This window comes from Penicillium canescens (assembly GCF_028828765.1).
Source record: "Penicillium canescens strain IBT 15451 chromosome Unknown utg000011l_segment0_segment0, whole genome shotgun sequence".
NCBI classification, from domain to species: Eukaryota; Fungi; Ascomycota; class Eurotiomycetes; order Eurotiales; family Aspergillaceae; genus Penicillium; species Penicillium canescens.
In genome coordinates, this window is record NW_026703973.1 from 2,484,597 (window position 1) to 2,497,909 (window position 13,313).

Sequence of the window (13,313 nt, forward strand, 5' to 3'; positions counted from 1 at the left end):
TTGACCTTTTGGGGGTGCTGAGCAATTCGAAAGCAGCATAGTTGAACTCAACAGGTGGAGACTGATATGCAACATGATGGAGTCAGCTATCTGAATGGTCGGAAGCAGCAGGTTGGAACATGCAGAGACCGACGATGCACTCGTTCCAGGCAAGTCGGTCCAGGTTAGCCCTGGTATCATTGGCAGAGATGTCTTAATCAGTGGCGAAGTCTGCATCGAGAATTTGAACCTAGGCTGTTTCTGCCTCGTGAGAAATCTTAGCACGTCCAAGAAGGCATGTGCAACACACCACCTTTCTTAGGCAAGGAATTACGCAGCCTTGGTAGTTGTAGTTAAAAGGGTTTGAGTTTACCACCGTACATGAAATAGTCAGCTGTATTCTGGAAAACAATAAGTCAGGGTTCATAAATCCTATTTCTAGATAACGATTTCAATTTCTTTGAAAGAATATGATAATTATCGTTGTCTAGAGGAAGAACGTGTGATTTGGGGAGAGTAAATCATGGCTTGGCCCAGGACAATCGTGCCATCGAGCCGCCGCTAATACTAAAGAAGTCATGTCTGCTCTCCATACACTCAATGCTCCCAACTGGTCGGCCATACTTCTGCTGCTAAATAATTAGGCTATGGAAAGAAACACGGGACATGCAGTTTAGATCAAAATAATCGTCTGCAGACTGCTTGAACCTGTTGTTGAAAGACCAAGACTTGACACCCAAGACATACGTCTTTCACTGCGGATCAATGAATCATAAGCCGAGTGAACGAAGGCCCCGAGACATACCTAAAAGGCCATGCTGTTCTAAGATGCTTTTTCAATGTTAGTCGCACTGTCGGTCGGACACTGTAGTTGCACGTGAGGCTAGTGACAGGGGTTAGATCCTGGCGCGAGGCATCAAATGTTTGCCTCGTCAGCCATCTTGGAAAATCTCCACCTATATTCATTGTGATAGTTCTTCTACTTTTCTAATGGATTCTTCGACATCTTTTACAGGATCAAACTTCGGGCTTCAAATTGGACACAACCATGGAGCGACCAATGCGCATTTCCACTTGCCTCCAGGTGACGACTCCCAGATCCACAAAAACAACCCCTGTCTGACAATGCGAACGAAGCCGCAGAAGAGCGACCGCAACCCCTTGCTATGATTCCCTTCGGACGCGATCCAGATTTCGTGGACCCAGGATCTCTTATAGACCGTGTACATGGATTAAGTTCTGAGCCTTCGGCCAGACTGGCGCTGGTTGGCTTCGGCGGAGTTGGGTAAAAATGTTCGCTTCAAAGAGAAAGTACAATTGTCTAACAACGAGAAGCAAATCTCAGATTGCCATCGAATACACGTACTGGATTCGGGAACGGTCACCCAGAGTTTGGGTTTTCTGGGTCCACGCGAGCGATATTGTGCGATACGAAGAGGGCCTCCGTGATATCGCGGAGCGTGTCAAAATTCCACGTCGTCAAGACCCCACTGCCAATATATTTCAGCTCGTTGGTAATTGGCTCCAGGATCTACAAGAAGACCGATGGGTTCTCATTCTTGATAACATCGACGTTGATGAATATCTTCACAAGCCAGCCTTCAAAAATTCAGAAACAGCCTGCAATGACGAACGAGCTGAGCTACCAAATCAACAAGGCGCGTTTTCTGAGAAATCGCCGCTTGAATTTCTTCCAAGAACCCCAAATGGGTCCGTTATAATCACGACTCGCAGCAAGCGCATTGCAATGAACCTTGTCAATGAATGCAATATCATAACAGTCGAGCCTTCGGAGAGTCATGCATTTGCTTTGCTTCAGAGAAAACTTCAAGACAAAGTCGCCGCGGATGAACTGAGCCTGAAAAGACTTGCTCGGGAACTTGATTGGATAGCACTGGCTATCGTTCAAGCAGCAACTTTCATTGCAAGGCACTCCCCTCGATGTTCTGTATTACAGTATCTTGAAATGTTCCGAGAGAGTAATGCAGCAAGAACGAGACTCTTGAGGCGTCAAACAAGATTGTTACATCGTGATCGGAGAACTGATAATTCTATTATAGTAACCCTGCAACTGTCTTTCGAGTCAATCCAAAAAGAGAATCCACAAGCCATGGATCTTCTGTCCTTGATGAGCTTTTTCGATCGACAAGGGATCCCAGATTATCTACTGCAAGAATCATTCCACGATGATGATATCGATGAAATCAAGAGCGATATCGACGAACGCTATACGCCATTCGGACCTGCTTATCAGAGAGAGAAAAGCAATGAACAGGTCTTAGCAGATCCAAATGGCAGCATTGATGGTATAGCTCCATTCAATCTGTCTCAGTTAGAATTCGAGGACAGCGTTGCCACGCTCAATGACTACTCTTTCATTTCCATTGATCATGAGACACTTACCTTCGAGATGCATGGTCTTGTACAACTTTCGATCCAGGAGTGGCTTAGCACACAAGAAAGACTCGAGCACTGGAAAGAGATATTTGTTCGAAATCTATATCTGGAATTTCCAAAATTCACCAATTTCGAAAACATTTCTAGATCTCGAGCCTTATTCCCACACGTTCAATCAGCGTTATCACATGGCCCAGATTCAAATCATCGACTAAGGTGGGCCAGACTTATCCGTCATGCCTCTGATTATGTGCTCTTCTGCGATAAACCATATGAAGCGAAACGCATGACCGTCATCTCACGGAAGGAAACCGAGGATAGTCTCGGGTGGGAACATCCAGAGACAATTGTTGCCTCCGCTTTCGAAGTGAAGTCACTGATGAATTGCGAAGACTTCAAGACTGCCGAGGAGCGATGTCTCCAAACGATCGAAGCATGTACCGATTTTCATTTGGAAACAGGCTACAAAATCTATCTCACGTTTCGCTGGCTTCTCGCCGAGATATATCATCGGCAAGGCTCTCATCGGTGGGCTGAATCTGAAACTGAATACAAAGAGCTATGGAAGACGTGGGAGCGAGAACATCCGGACGAGGAAGAGCCTATTATCTCCATTAAGGCAGCCCTAGCCGAACTATATGGAGACCAAAATCGTCTTGACGAAGCAGAGATTCTACTTCAACAAGTGATAGAATCACGCAATATAGTTCAGACAGGTAGGCCTCGAGACGTGAATTATCACATGAAGAACTTGGCATCTTTGTATCAAAAACAAGGTCGACATGAAGAAGCGATGAATCTTTTCGTACATGTGCTTGAAAGCGAAGAAGGTCAATTTGGGCTAAAGGACCCGCGAACACTTTTGAGCATGAGAAGCTTTGCATGCGCAATGAAAACCCAATCACATTCCTGGGAAGCGATGTTTCTGATGCAAGAAGTCTTCGAAATGCAGAGAATGGTTCTTGGAGTAGACCATAGGGAAACAACATGGACAGCAGCTCTACTATTTGACTTATTAGTAGAGAATGACGAGCTAGAAGCCGCCGCATCTCTTGCGGAAAGCTTGATCAGTTGTCTTGACCCAGATGCTCATTTTGCCCTCGTCTATTCAGGTAGACTTGGACACATATATCTAGCACAAGGCCAAGGAGAGAAGGCTAAAGACATCATGACCAACTCACTCGAAAGAAAGAGACAACTTCATGGAGCGGAGCATGATGAAGTGATCAATGCCCAATTTGATCTAGCATTATGGTACGAGGAGCAAGGCCAACTCCGTGAGGCCGAAGCTCACCATCAGCACATGTACCAGGTTCGCCAGCGAACTCTTGGTAGCGAACACCCAGAGACACTTACAAGTCTTCAACGCCTTGTAGATCTCTATTTGATGCATGATGGTCTGGTCAGTTCTGAGTCACTATCGTCGATGCTAGCTCAACTCTCTAGATCAAGAGAAGCAATTCTTGGGAGAGAAGATCCTCAGACTCTTCTGAATCTATTTGCACTGTCGATGGAATATAATTCACAGGAAAACTCAGTTGATGCTGCTACTTTACAGCAAGAGATTCTTGAGATCTGCCTGCGGAAATCTGGTAATGGGTTTGATGCACTACCACTTCTGCTCGAAGCATTGGTTGCCAGCTGGGAAACGCTCGGCCGCGATGAGGATGCTGCATGCCTGAAAAGACACATCGATTTTATTCTGGACGACATGTCCCCTGAGGAAATTGCGTTGCTGCTCAATTCCTCGAAAACTTTGGCAGGCGTTTTGGAAAGGTCATACTCAGTTGCGCAAGCGTCAGGGGGAGTATAATCAGCCTGAAAACACGTTACAATGTATTCAAATGATCATTGAATTTCATATGTCGTTATATCTGAATATTATCCTCCAGCTAGACTATATCAATCAAGCTTGTTCCAAAAATCAATATTAGACAACACCATACATTTCCAAGTGTTTCATTCCCAAACAGCTGCTCCTACCCCACAGCGCACGCAACTAGACTGAGTATGAAAAATTAGCCCGCGCGTGAGCAGAAGAAGCCTGCATGCTAGACTACCTATAGGGCCTCGACCAAGCTCCTGGGCTGTCCTCTCAAACTACCCAACTCGGTAAGAACCGACGGAACCTAGCGAAAGCACCAGGACCCGGACCTAGGTACACCCCCGGGCCAAGCGGATGGTCGGCGCACATACGGACGTCGGCCATCGTAACCCCCTCGGGCAGCTCTGCTGGGTCGATCCTCATCACGCCTAGGGACCCGCACTCAGCTTCCGCCATGGCGACCTCGTCGGGGGTTGCGTCTGGGCGGAGAGCGGCGAGGGCAGTGGTTGCAGAGATGCTAAGGAGGAGAGAGAGGTAGGTAAGGGGTTTCATGTTAGAGTTAGATTAGGCGATGACCTTATAGAGTGGTGTAGTTAGCCCCCCCCCAAAAAAAAAAAAAAAAAAAAAAAAGAAGAAGAGCAAAAGAGGACTGATCAAGAAAGAAAGATAGGAGGAAGAGGATTTCGTACCTTTGAAACTCACGTAGGAATACTATAAGGGTATTTAATAAGTGTAAAGGGGAAGGTAGTAGGCGCTAATCCTCTGGGAAATGAAGATATTAATATGTTGGGAAGCAGCGGGCTTGATCCTGGCTGCTACTAGCGGGCAAGGATATAAGACTCTCGTGCTGAGCAGGGGCGTGGTAAGGTTCAGTGCTAGATCTTAGCGCTTAGCCTGGTGGGGAGCCTGCTTCTTTATATAGGTAAGACCGCCGGCGTTAGGCGAATAGGCGACGTGGTCGAAATTGGCCCCGGGCAGCCCGATTGGTTAGTACCCTTGTTTGCTGCCTAGTCACAGGGCAACCTTGATGGACAAAGGCACTCACTTTCTAGGTAAGGATGTATCTAACTACTAGGCCCTCGAGTTAAGTCATAGAGCAGAATTAGTGAGATCTCACCCTATCACCGCTCTTATCCACGAAGGCAGGCCTATAGGAGATTTTCATATCTGATTAGAATAGAGTGCGCACTCGCAAGGGTATAGCAGAACTAGGCTTTTCAATATAATATCAGGATTACAAAGGCACGGTCTAGAACTCTATTCTCACAGGACAATCATAGTGCTCCGGACCGGCCCGACCTTAGAGTGGGGGAATAACCATATTTCAAATAGTATTAATCGGTTAGGGATCTAGGGAGCTTAATTAAATTTGGGGACCTTGTGGGGTGTTGCTCTATTAACATCCCTAATAACTAGGTCGCAGAATCAAGTTTTTAACATAGCAAATCATGGTGCCACCACGGAGATAGTCTTAGATAGAGGCCAAGCGGAGCTATCGAGGCTCATAGCCTACTTCCTCTTCCAAAGTTGCCATAGTCATTAATCACTCTAGTGACATAGGGCTTCCTTCGCTCTCCTTTTGTGTTAGGGCCCTGCGAGGTCCTAAGGTAGCAGTATGAGTTCGGGAAGTAGAGTCTACCAGCAAATGTACGTGCAGGTGTATTAGAAGACTAATTGCTGGTCCTCCATGCGAGGACCAGCGAGCACAATAAATACATGGTGCGCTTAGCTAATGTGTTTAGCGACATGCACGACCATCCTGGTCCATGCATGCGATCAACTACCCTCGCAATGCGAGGGCCAAGGCTCGCTGTATGCCCTCGGGCATCCATCAGGCACCTGGCAGGTCGGGGTCCTGACATTTTGTGACTAATGATAGATTCCGGAGCTAAGACTTCTAAGTAGCAGGCACTCAGGGAAGCTCTTGCCTATTGTGAACAAGCGCAAAATAATAACGCTATTACTCCCGTGTCTCAGTTCAAAGAGGCTGAGTCGTTAAGGGTTCGAGAGAACTAACAGACGATAGGGGCGTTGATTGGTTAGCGGCGATCATGATAGAGCTTTAGCGGCCCGACACACCGAGGTCTGTCCGATTCGCTATAGGCGAGATAGTAACATACAGCAAGGTAGGTAGAGAACCGCTCTAGGAGACTAATCACAAATCCTTAGACTAAGAGATAACCTGCCTAAGCGCAAAAGCTAGGGGAGGCTACTAGCCTTGCCCTATATGTCAGGACCTCTACCTGACTGAGGATGTTGACTCGGCCTAAGGCATCGAATGGATGCCTCAGGGCTCACAGAAGATATAGAAATGATGCCCTAAGAGAGGGTCTCACCGCCCTCGACTGGGCCAGTCTGTATATAAGCATTTCTCGCTGGGCCGTGGAACGGACCAGCGTTCAGTTTCTTCATACAATACACCCTATTGTAATACACGCATAACTGGGCCGTCTAACTCGCTTACCTACCTAAACCTAGAGACTGCATGCGTGGTCTCACATTATCCCTATAACTAGATTCTATTCGTGGGAGCACTACACGCTAGATTTCATCGTTATTATACTCCCCGAAATCCACAATATTAGCCATATATTTCAACGTTAGGTTATGCTTAGTGCGTATCTTGCTTGTGACAAAGCGAGGTTAGAGTGATAAAGCGAGGCTAGAGAGATGAAAGCGGAGGAAAATAGAAGGTCACTTACAACTTTTTCGATCAGAATGGGAAAATGTACCTTTTGCTGCACGGGCTGAATATTCGGGTGAAGAATATTCAGGTGGGTGAATATCTGCCCGGAGTGCCCTTAGGAGAGCTGAATTAGAGTGGCGAGCCGCCCATGCCCGAACCGTGGGCGCTAGGTGACCACGACATTAGACCGGCTGTTGTATGTTTTCGTTTTTTTTTTTTTGGTCTCTTGTTTGTGTATTCCGTATGAAACACTCTTTTACAGTATTGCCGCCACGGTAGGTCTCTAACGTATTTCCAAAGCGAGCGCCGCACTCCAAAATACATAGTAATGCTACACTTATATCTCAACAACAACGTTTCTATTTTATCTAGTTCTTAGTCGATAGCTATTGATAAGGGCTATTAGCACTGCATATAAATTTCAAAGAAATCGAAAATTTATATTATCATTATTTCAAAAGTGGCCGAAAATTACAAGCTATAAACATATATATCGTAGTCCCTGAATTATAAAAATCCCCCAATCTTCCTGAAAAAGTTAGATACCACCTCAAAAGCATATTACTACAAGCAATAATCCCGATAGACCATGGTTGTTGAGATATAAACATGTAATTTATCGCATTTACTACGTGCTCTGGGGTGCGGCGCTTGCTTGGGAGATACGTTATTTGATATCAATAAACTCTATTCCGAGGCATATATCGATAGTTATAAATAGATATAACGTTATACTGTACTGCATAGTTACCAAGGATAGTTGATAACCTTAAATCGACCAATTTGCCGCGATTCACCGTCTGTGCCTCCTCGATGCGGAGTTATCACCCCCCATGTGATCTGACGCTAGTCATCTCAGCCACTCTCAGCCCCCCGCAATGTCTGTCCTTCATGTTTCAAGTCCGCCATGGACCCGGTATCTGCGATCGGGTTTGCTTCAGCAATCGTTCAGATTCTAGGTGCACTTACTTCGACCATCCATGGCCTCTATGAATTGCACGGGAAGTTCAGCGATGCTGACTTTACAATACACTCGCTGATCCAGGAGCTGAGCTGTATCCAGACAGCGCTCACGAGTCTGAAAGAATGGCATCGACTAAATTCGTCCAATGTGATGATATCAGAGGAATTCAATGAACAGCTGGTCACAGCCATGGGTGGCTGTCGAATCATCATGGAGGTTTTGTCTGAAGAAGTGATGACGTTGCTTCATGGTAGTCGCAATGACGGTACGGTAGGATTCAGGCTGCGCATTAGAGTCATTTGGAAAGAAGATATTATGAAAGGACACCAGGAAAAACTACATGCGCAAGTCATGGCGTTGCAGCTATTACTCCAGGTCTGCCAATGGTGAGAATATTCCCCCGTGTGTGGAAGCCACACAGAAGTTAATTACTTCGACAGTCATACATCACAAGAGCAGGTCCGTCTGTTGAGACAGGCAACGACTCGTCGCATTATGCGCAGGGTTCGCGACGATACCGAAACACTACTGTCTGCACGGAGTCAGGCTACCTCTAGCGCGGCAAGCATCTCGCAGAACAGCAGCTTCACAGTCAGTGACCGAGTTTTTGATTTCAACGAGGCTCTTGCAGATTCGCCGGTATATCGCAGGTCTCCTCAGCAACTCTTACCCTCCATTGGGGACTTCAGTAGCCAGACCGACACCCGTAGTGGCCGAAGTCCATTTACAGATGAGGGCTATGCCAGTACCCCTACGCGTAATAGCAGTATTACAAGTCCGTCATTGGATGCTCCTCCATCCCAGCAAGGTCATCTCGTCTTGCCGACTAGTCCATCGGCGCCGGTGCATCCGGCCCACAGGAGAGCAAGCTCTTACCAACCTACCCCGCGCCCAGGCTTGGAAAATATGCCTCGAAGCAAGTCGGATACTAAGACATCTAAGACGCCTGAAAGATCGGGTTCTAAGCTTGAAAGGATCTCATCCCTGCTCCGCATAAATACCTCTAGTCGTCTGAATCTTGCCTCATCTTCTTCCAAGGGTTCACCGAAAGTAGCTAACGGCACACCTGTGACAAGAAGGAAACCCAAACGGGAAACTAATCCTCATGTCAGCATTGATCTGACCGGCGCGGATGCCGCTTCCATTCCACAGATTGTGAAGGCTGCCCAAGCTGGTTCTCGAGGCGAGGTAGAACGTCTCATCGAATATGGCATCAACATCGAGGAACGCCATAAAGCATCAGGCCGAAATGCTTTGCTTGTTGCTGCGCATTGCGGAAAAGATGATGTCATTGAGCTCTTGATACGGCATAATGCTCGACTAGACGTGACAGATGGGTCTGGCTGGACCGCACTTCATCTTGCAGCTTCACGTGGACATTGCGGTGTCATAAACTCACTCATGGTGGAGTGTGACATTGCCGAAGTCGCGAACTACCAAGGCCGTACAGCAGTGCGAGTTGCTGTTGACCGTGGCCAACATGAAGCTCTGCAGATGCTGCTTATGCATAAAGCAAAGGTCAACACGCGTGCTGAGAATCAAATGACTACTTTGCACGCTGCGGCAAAGCAGGGTGATGCTGAAATTGTGCACATACTTGTCTCAAACGGCGCTGATATCGAGGCCAAAGACGCTACCATGATGTCAGCATTGCACTACGCATGCGAAGCAGGACACATTGAAGCCATTGCGGTACTCTTGGCTCATAAAGCTAATATAGAAGCCGCGGGTCGGGATCGCAAGACTCCATTGATATGTGCTGCCGAGGCAGGCCGGGCCCGGGCTGTCGAATTTCTGTTGAAATCTAAGCAAAGGGCTTCGTCCAGTGGTATGGACGACACCGGAATGACGGCCTTGCACTGGGCTGCCTACAATGGACATGAAGAGACGGTGAAAATTCTCAGCCAGAAGAAAGGATCTTTGGCCAAGGTTAATGCCATGGGACGAACGGCTTTGCACTTGGCCGTTATTCAAACCCAGTTTGCTGTCGTTGAGCCATTACTACGCAAGGGTGCAGACCTCAACAGCCAATGCAAAACAGGTCTTACTCCACTCCATTATGCTTGTATGGCGGACAGCACCGAAATAGCAAGACTGTTACTTTTAGAGGGTGCTGATATCGAAGCATCAGAATATCTACACCAGCAAAGACCTTTGCATATCGCAGCAGCACGGAGCTCAATACACCTTTTGGATCTCCTTTGTGACAAAGGAGCCTCGTTGGATGCCCGAGACAGCGCTGGGGACCGGCCTTTAAGTGTAGCATGTCGCTGTGGGCATGTGGCTGCGGTGCGAAAACTGTTAGATCGAGGATCTCCTCTCTATCAGAAACACCAAGCTACGTCCCGCTCTGACTCGCCTCTATGTTTGGCTGCTATGACAGGCCATCTACCTGTGGTCTCGCTGTTGCTAGAGCGCGGTGCATCAGCATCAAAAAAGGACGAGGGTGGCTGGCAACCTTTCCGTTACGCGGCATACCATGGCCATTTGGATGTTCTTCAGACGCTCTTGGCTCGCACTAGTATACCTGACATGGATGTTCCAGATATCATTCGCATGCCAGAGACAATCGGGTTCTCGCCAGATACCGTTATATCTGAAGACTGCAAAATCCGGGTGAAAGAACTTCTCAACCAGGCTTTGGCGGACTCTGGCCTGGTGCGTCCAAGCCATGTCCCAAGCATGCCCCAGACTGGGAGCCAGTGGAGTTCTTCTGCTCAGTATTCACAGCCAAGTCATGTCCAAGCCTTTGGAAGCTTCTTGCCTCAAGAGCTCCGCTTCCTACCTCAAGAGCTCCCTGCAACCCTAGAGCAGGGCCTGCCTAGCAGTCGTTCAACAACTCCTGAACGTGGCTATCGGACTCGTCCTCAACACAGCATCGACCCCTCGTGGCATATCCGAATGCGAACCAGTGAGCAAGTGCCTCCGCCGATAGATGAGCGATCGGCTTCTGCCCGCAATGAGTCGCGTACGGTATCTCCTATACGTCAACCAGAACAAAATGCTGGTAGAAGGAGTCCGAGTCGACCTCCAGCTAGAGAAGATCCCACATTATCGGCCACCTTCATTCCTCGGCCAATACCCGTTGGATACTCCTCTCAAACTCCTCAGCGATCCTCTGGAATATCGTCTCGCCGTGCGAGAGCTGGGGTGTCCGCTGTGGATATGCCAGTGCAGTCTCGGAACCATGATGAGAACCGCGTTCCTAGAACAGTCTTCCCTCAGCGTGAAATTGAAGTTCCAATTCCAAAGTCTGAGGGACCACCTGAAAGTTCCATAGATACTGTTGATGACCACTTGGACTCGGATTCGGATTCGACATCCTCTGTATACACGGCACCTGAAGGGGATATTGACGCTAATGTTGTCCCGAGGATGGACTACCGAAGCGGGCCGTATGATTTGGTATGAGTTGTCTGTTCAGCATATGGCATAAATCTCATCACAATGGCTCTAATATTGATATTATTGCTCGACAGTATTGTAAATCTGCAGCACGTGTGAGGGTTTGCTAGGAGGGACGAGATGGTCGTGCCTTCCTTCCGAATATCTCGTGGTTTCCAAATTCATCGATGATTGCTCGACTATTTATACCGTCACTCTGCGCTTCCTCCTCCTCTTCTTCTTTTCTCTTCTTCACCTTCTACATCTTCTCAAGTTTCCAGTCTGAGGATGTTCAACTATTCACATCTCCAAATAACCTCCTTTCACATCATCCTCACCCTCCCACAAACATCCACTCATCCTCACTCACACCAGCAATCATGGCTACAATGGTCCCTAGCCCTATGGGCAACAACCCTCACCTCCACAACTGGAAGTGCTGGTTTTGTGAGAACTGCTACGTCGGGTTCTCTGGAATACTTGAACACTGGGAAGAAGGCAGATGCGTGAAATACGGTCGCATCAGCGAGCTTGTTTTCGAAACCCCCGAGTACGCGTGGTGTGCGAACAAACTCACCGACCAATTCCCTTTCTTCTGCTATGAATGCCGCGCCAATTATCAGCAAATTTCCCAGGTCTACTACCATGTTGAACGGTCCGCTTCCTGCCAGCATCTGCTTCACGACGATCATTGCCTTGGTGCATTGCAAAAGTTCATTCTCGATTATTACCACGCCTATGGCATGGATTCGGCCGACATGATGTGATGAGGCTTGGCTAGGCTATCTACAACTAGGAGAAGATGGTGCGGATCAGCTCCTTGCTTTTCCTTTCCTTTCTCTTCGTCGGTTTATCTTTCGACATATATTCGGATGAGCAAAACGCGGGTGCAGAATCTGTGAGCTTTTTGTGCTTGCATTGGCATGATGAGGAGGCTGGACATGCACTTCATTGGTTTGATGAAGCAGGATGATGGCTCATCAATCAACCGTGGAGGGAGGATCGTGTATTTTAGAACAAGCCATAATATGATACCCATGAATTACGTCCTTTTATGATTGTTTCACTCCTTTCAGACATTTCCACGCCACAGTAATTTGTGCTCTCGTGCGAACATACAATACTACCTATTTCGACTCTCACTAGGACGATAATTCATATGTTCTTGGCTGTTAACCAACCCCTGTAGGTAGTCTCCTCTTATTAGAGACTTTTTGCCTTGGAAAATATTCCAAATTTACCAAAGCTTAGTACAATGATACTGAATCTATTGGCCACTACCCCATCTTAGCTTCTTTTGCTAGGCTACCATGTGATATTATATAATGTACTATTCTATTCTATGGCTTTCTCATAACTACGTAGCACCGCACTTTTAGATACTATGTTTAGAATCCACAAACAAAGATACAACAAGGAAGCCTGGAAGAAAGAAGACCTTCAGAGAAGACCTTACAAATCCCATAGCACAAAGCAAAGTCTAAGCAGTGAAGAAAGCCAACTAGCTTGTCAAGAAGAAGCCACATGGAAGAACAGGGATCCTGCCGGCCGAAGACGTCGCTATTCATAGCACACCCTGCACCACCCTGCATCGGTGGTTATCCGACGAAGATCCTCGCCGAAATTCTAGACGGCAAAAAGGCGCCACCCGTGCCCTTTTCTTTTACATTACCAGGAGGCGCAGGGTAGGGCCGGATTTTGCTTTTGACCAAGGCTCTCTGCGAGGTACATACGGGCTCAGCTCCGACAGGAAAGGATGATGTGGGGAGCTTCTGCAGGGGAACAACGTGGGTTTCTTATTTTATCTTGGGGGGTTCCTTTCGGCCATGTGGTTTGTAATTTGCGAGATAAGATAATCTGATTGGGTGCACACTATTCTTCAATCGCTCTTCTAGAAGGAAAGATGCAGTCAAGTTATTCTTAGATCTGACATGATCGAGTCAGAAAGATGTCGGCAACCCGATCCCAGATTTCATGGATGGATTAGCCCTAAGAGGGGAAAGAGCGAATCTAAGATTGACCCCGAACCATGGTTTGGTGGATCTCAAAGAAGTATGTTTCAACCTCAAACTTGAACG

The 13,313-nt window shown here is 47.4% G+C and overlaps 4 protein-coding genes across 4 annotated transcripts; 3 read left to right on the top strand and 1 right to left on the bottom strand.

Moving 5' to 3' along the window:
- Positions 1-969: 969 nt before the first annotated feature.
- On the top strand, positions 970-4,189 carry N7446_013664 (tetratricopeptide repeat protein; the record flags this gene model as incomplete). Its single annotated transcript, XM_058522404.1, has 3 exons — positions 970-1,063; positions 1,117-1,175; positions 2,234-4,189. 3 exons carry the CDS (start codon positions 970-972, stop codon positions 4,187-4,189), a joined length of 2,109 nt encoding a protein of 702 aa, XP_058365881.1.
- A 282-nt stretch (positions 4,190-4,471) lies between these two features.
- N7446_013665 (uncharacterized protein) lies at positions 4,472-4,753 on the bottom strand (the record flags this gene model as incomplete). The annotated part of the gene is made up of 1 exon (XM_058522405.1): positions 4,472-4,753. One exon carries the CDS (start codon positions 4,751-4,753, stop codon positions 4,472-4,474), a length of 282 nt encoding a protein of 93 aa, XP_058365882.1.
- A 3,041-nt stretch (positions 4,754-7,794) lies between these two features.
- On the top strand, positions 7,795-11,262 carry N7446_013666 (ankyrin repeat protein; the record flags this gene model as incomplete). The annotated part of the gene is made up of 2 exons (XM_058522406.1): positions 7,795-8,237; positions 8,292-11,262. The coding sequence occupies 2 exons, from the start codon at positions 7,795-7,797 to the stop codon at positions 11,260-11,262; spliced, it is 3,414 nt and encodes a 1,137-aa protein (XP_058365883.1).
- Positions 11,263-11,615: 353 nt separating this feature from the next.
- On the top strand, positions 11,616-12,002 carry N7446_013667 (putative C2H2 finger domain protein; the record flags this gene model as incomplete). Its single annotated transcript, XM_058522407.1, has 1 exon — positions 11,616-12,002. The coding sequence occupies one exon, from the start codon at positions 11,616-11,618 to the stop codon at positions 12,000-12,002; it is 387 nt and encodes a 128-aa protein (XP_058365884.1).
- Positions 12,003-13,313: the final 1,311 nt, after the last annotated feature.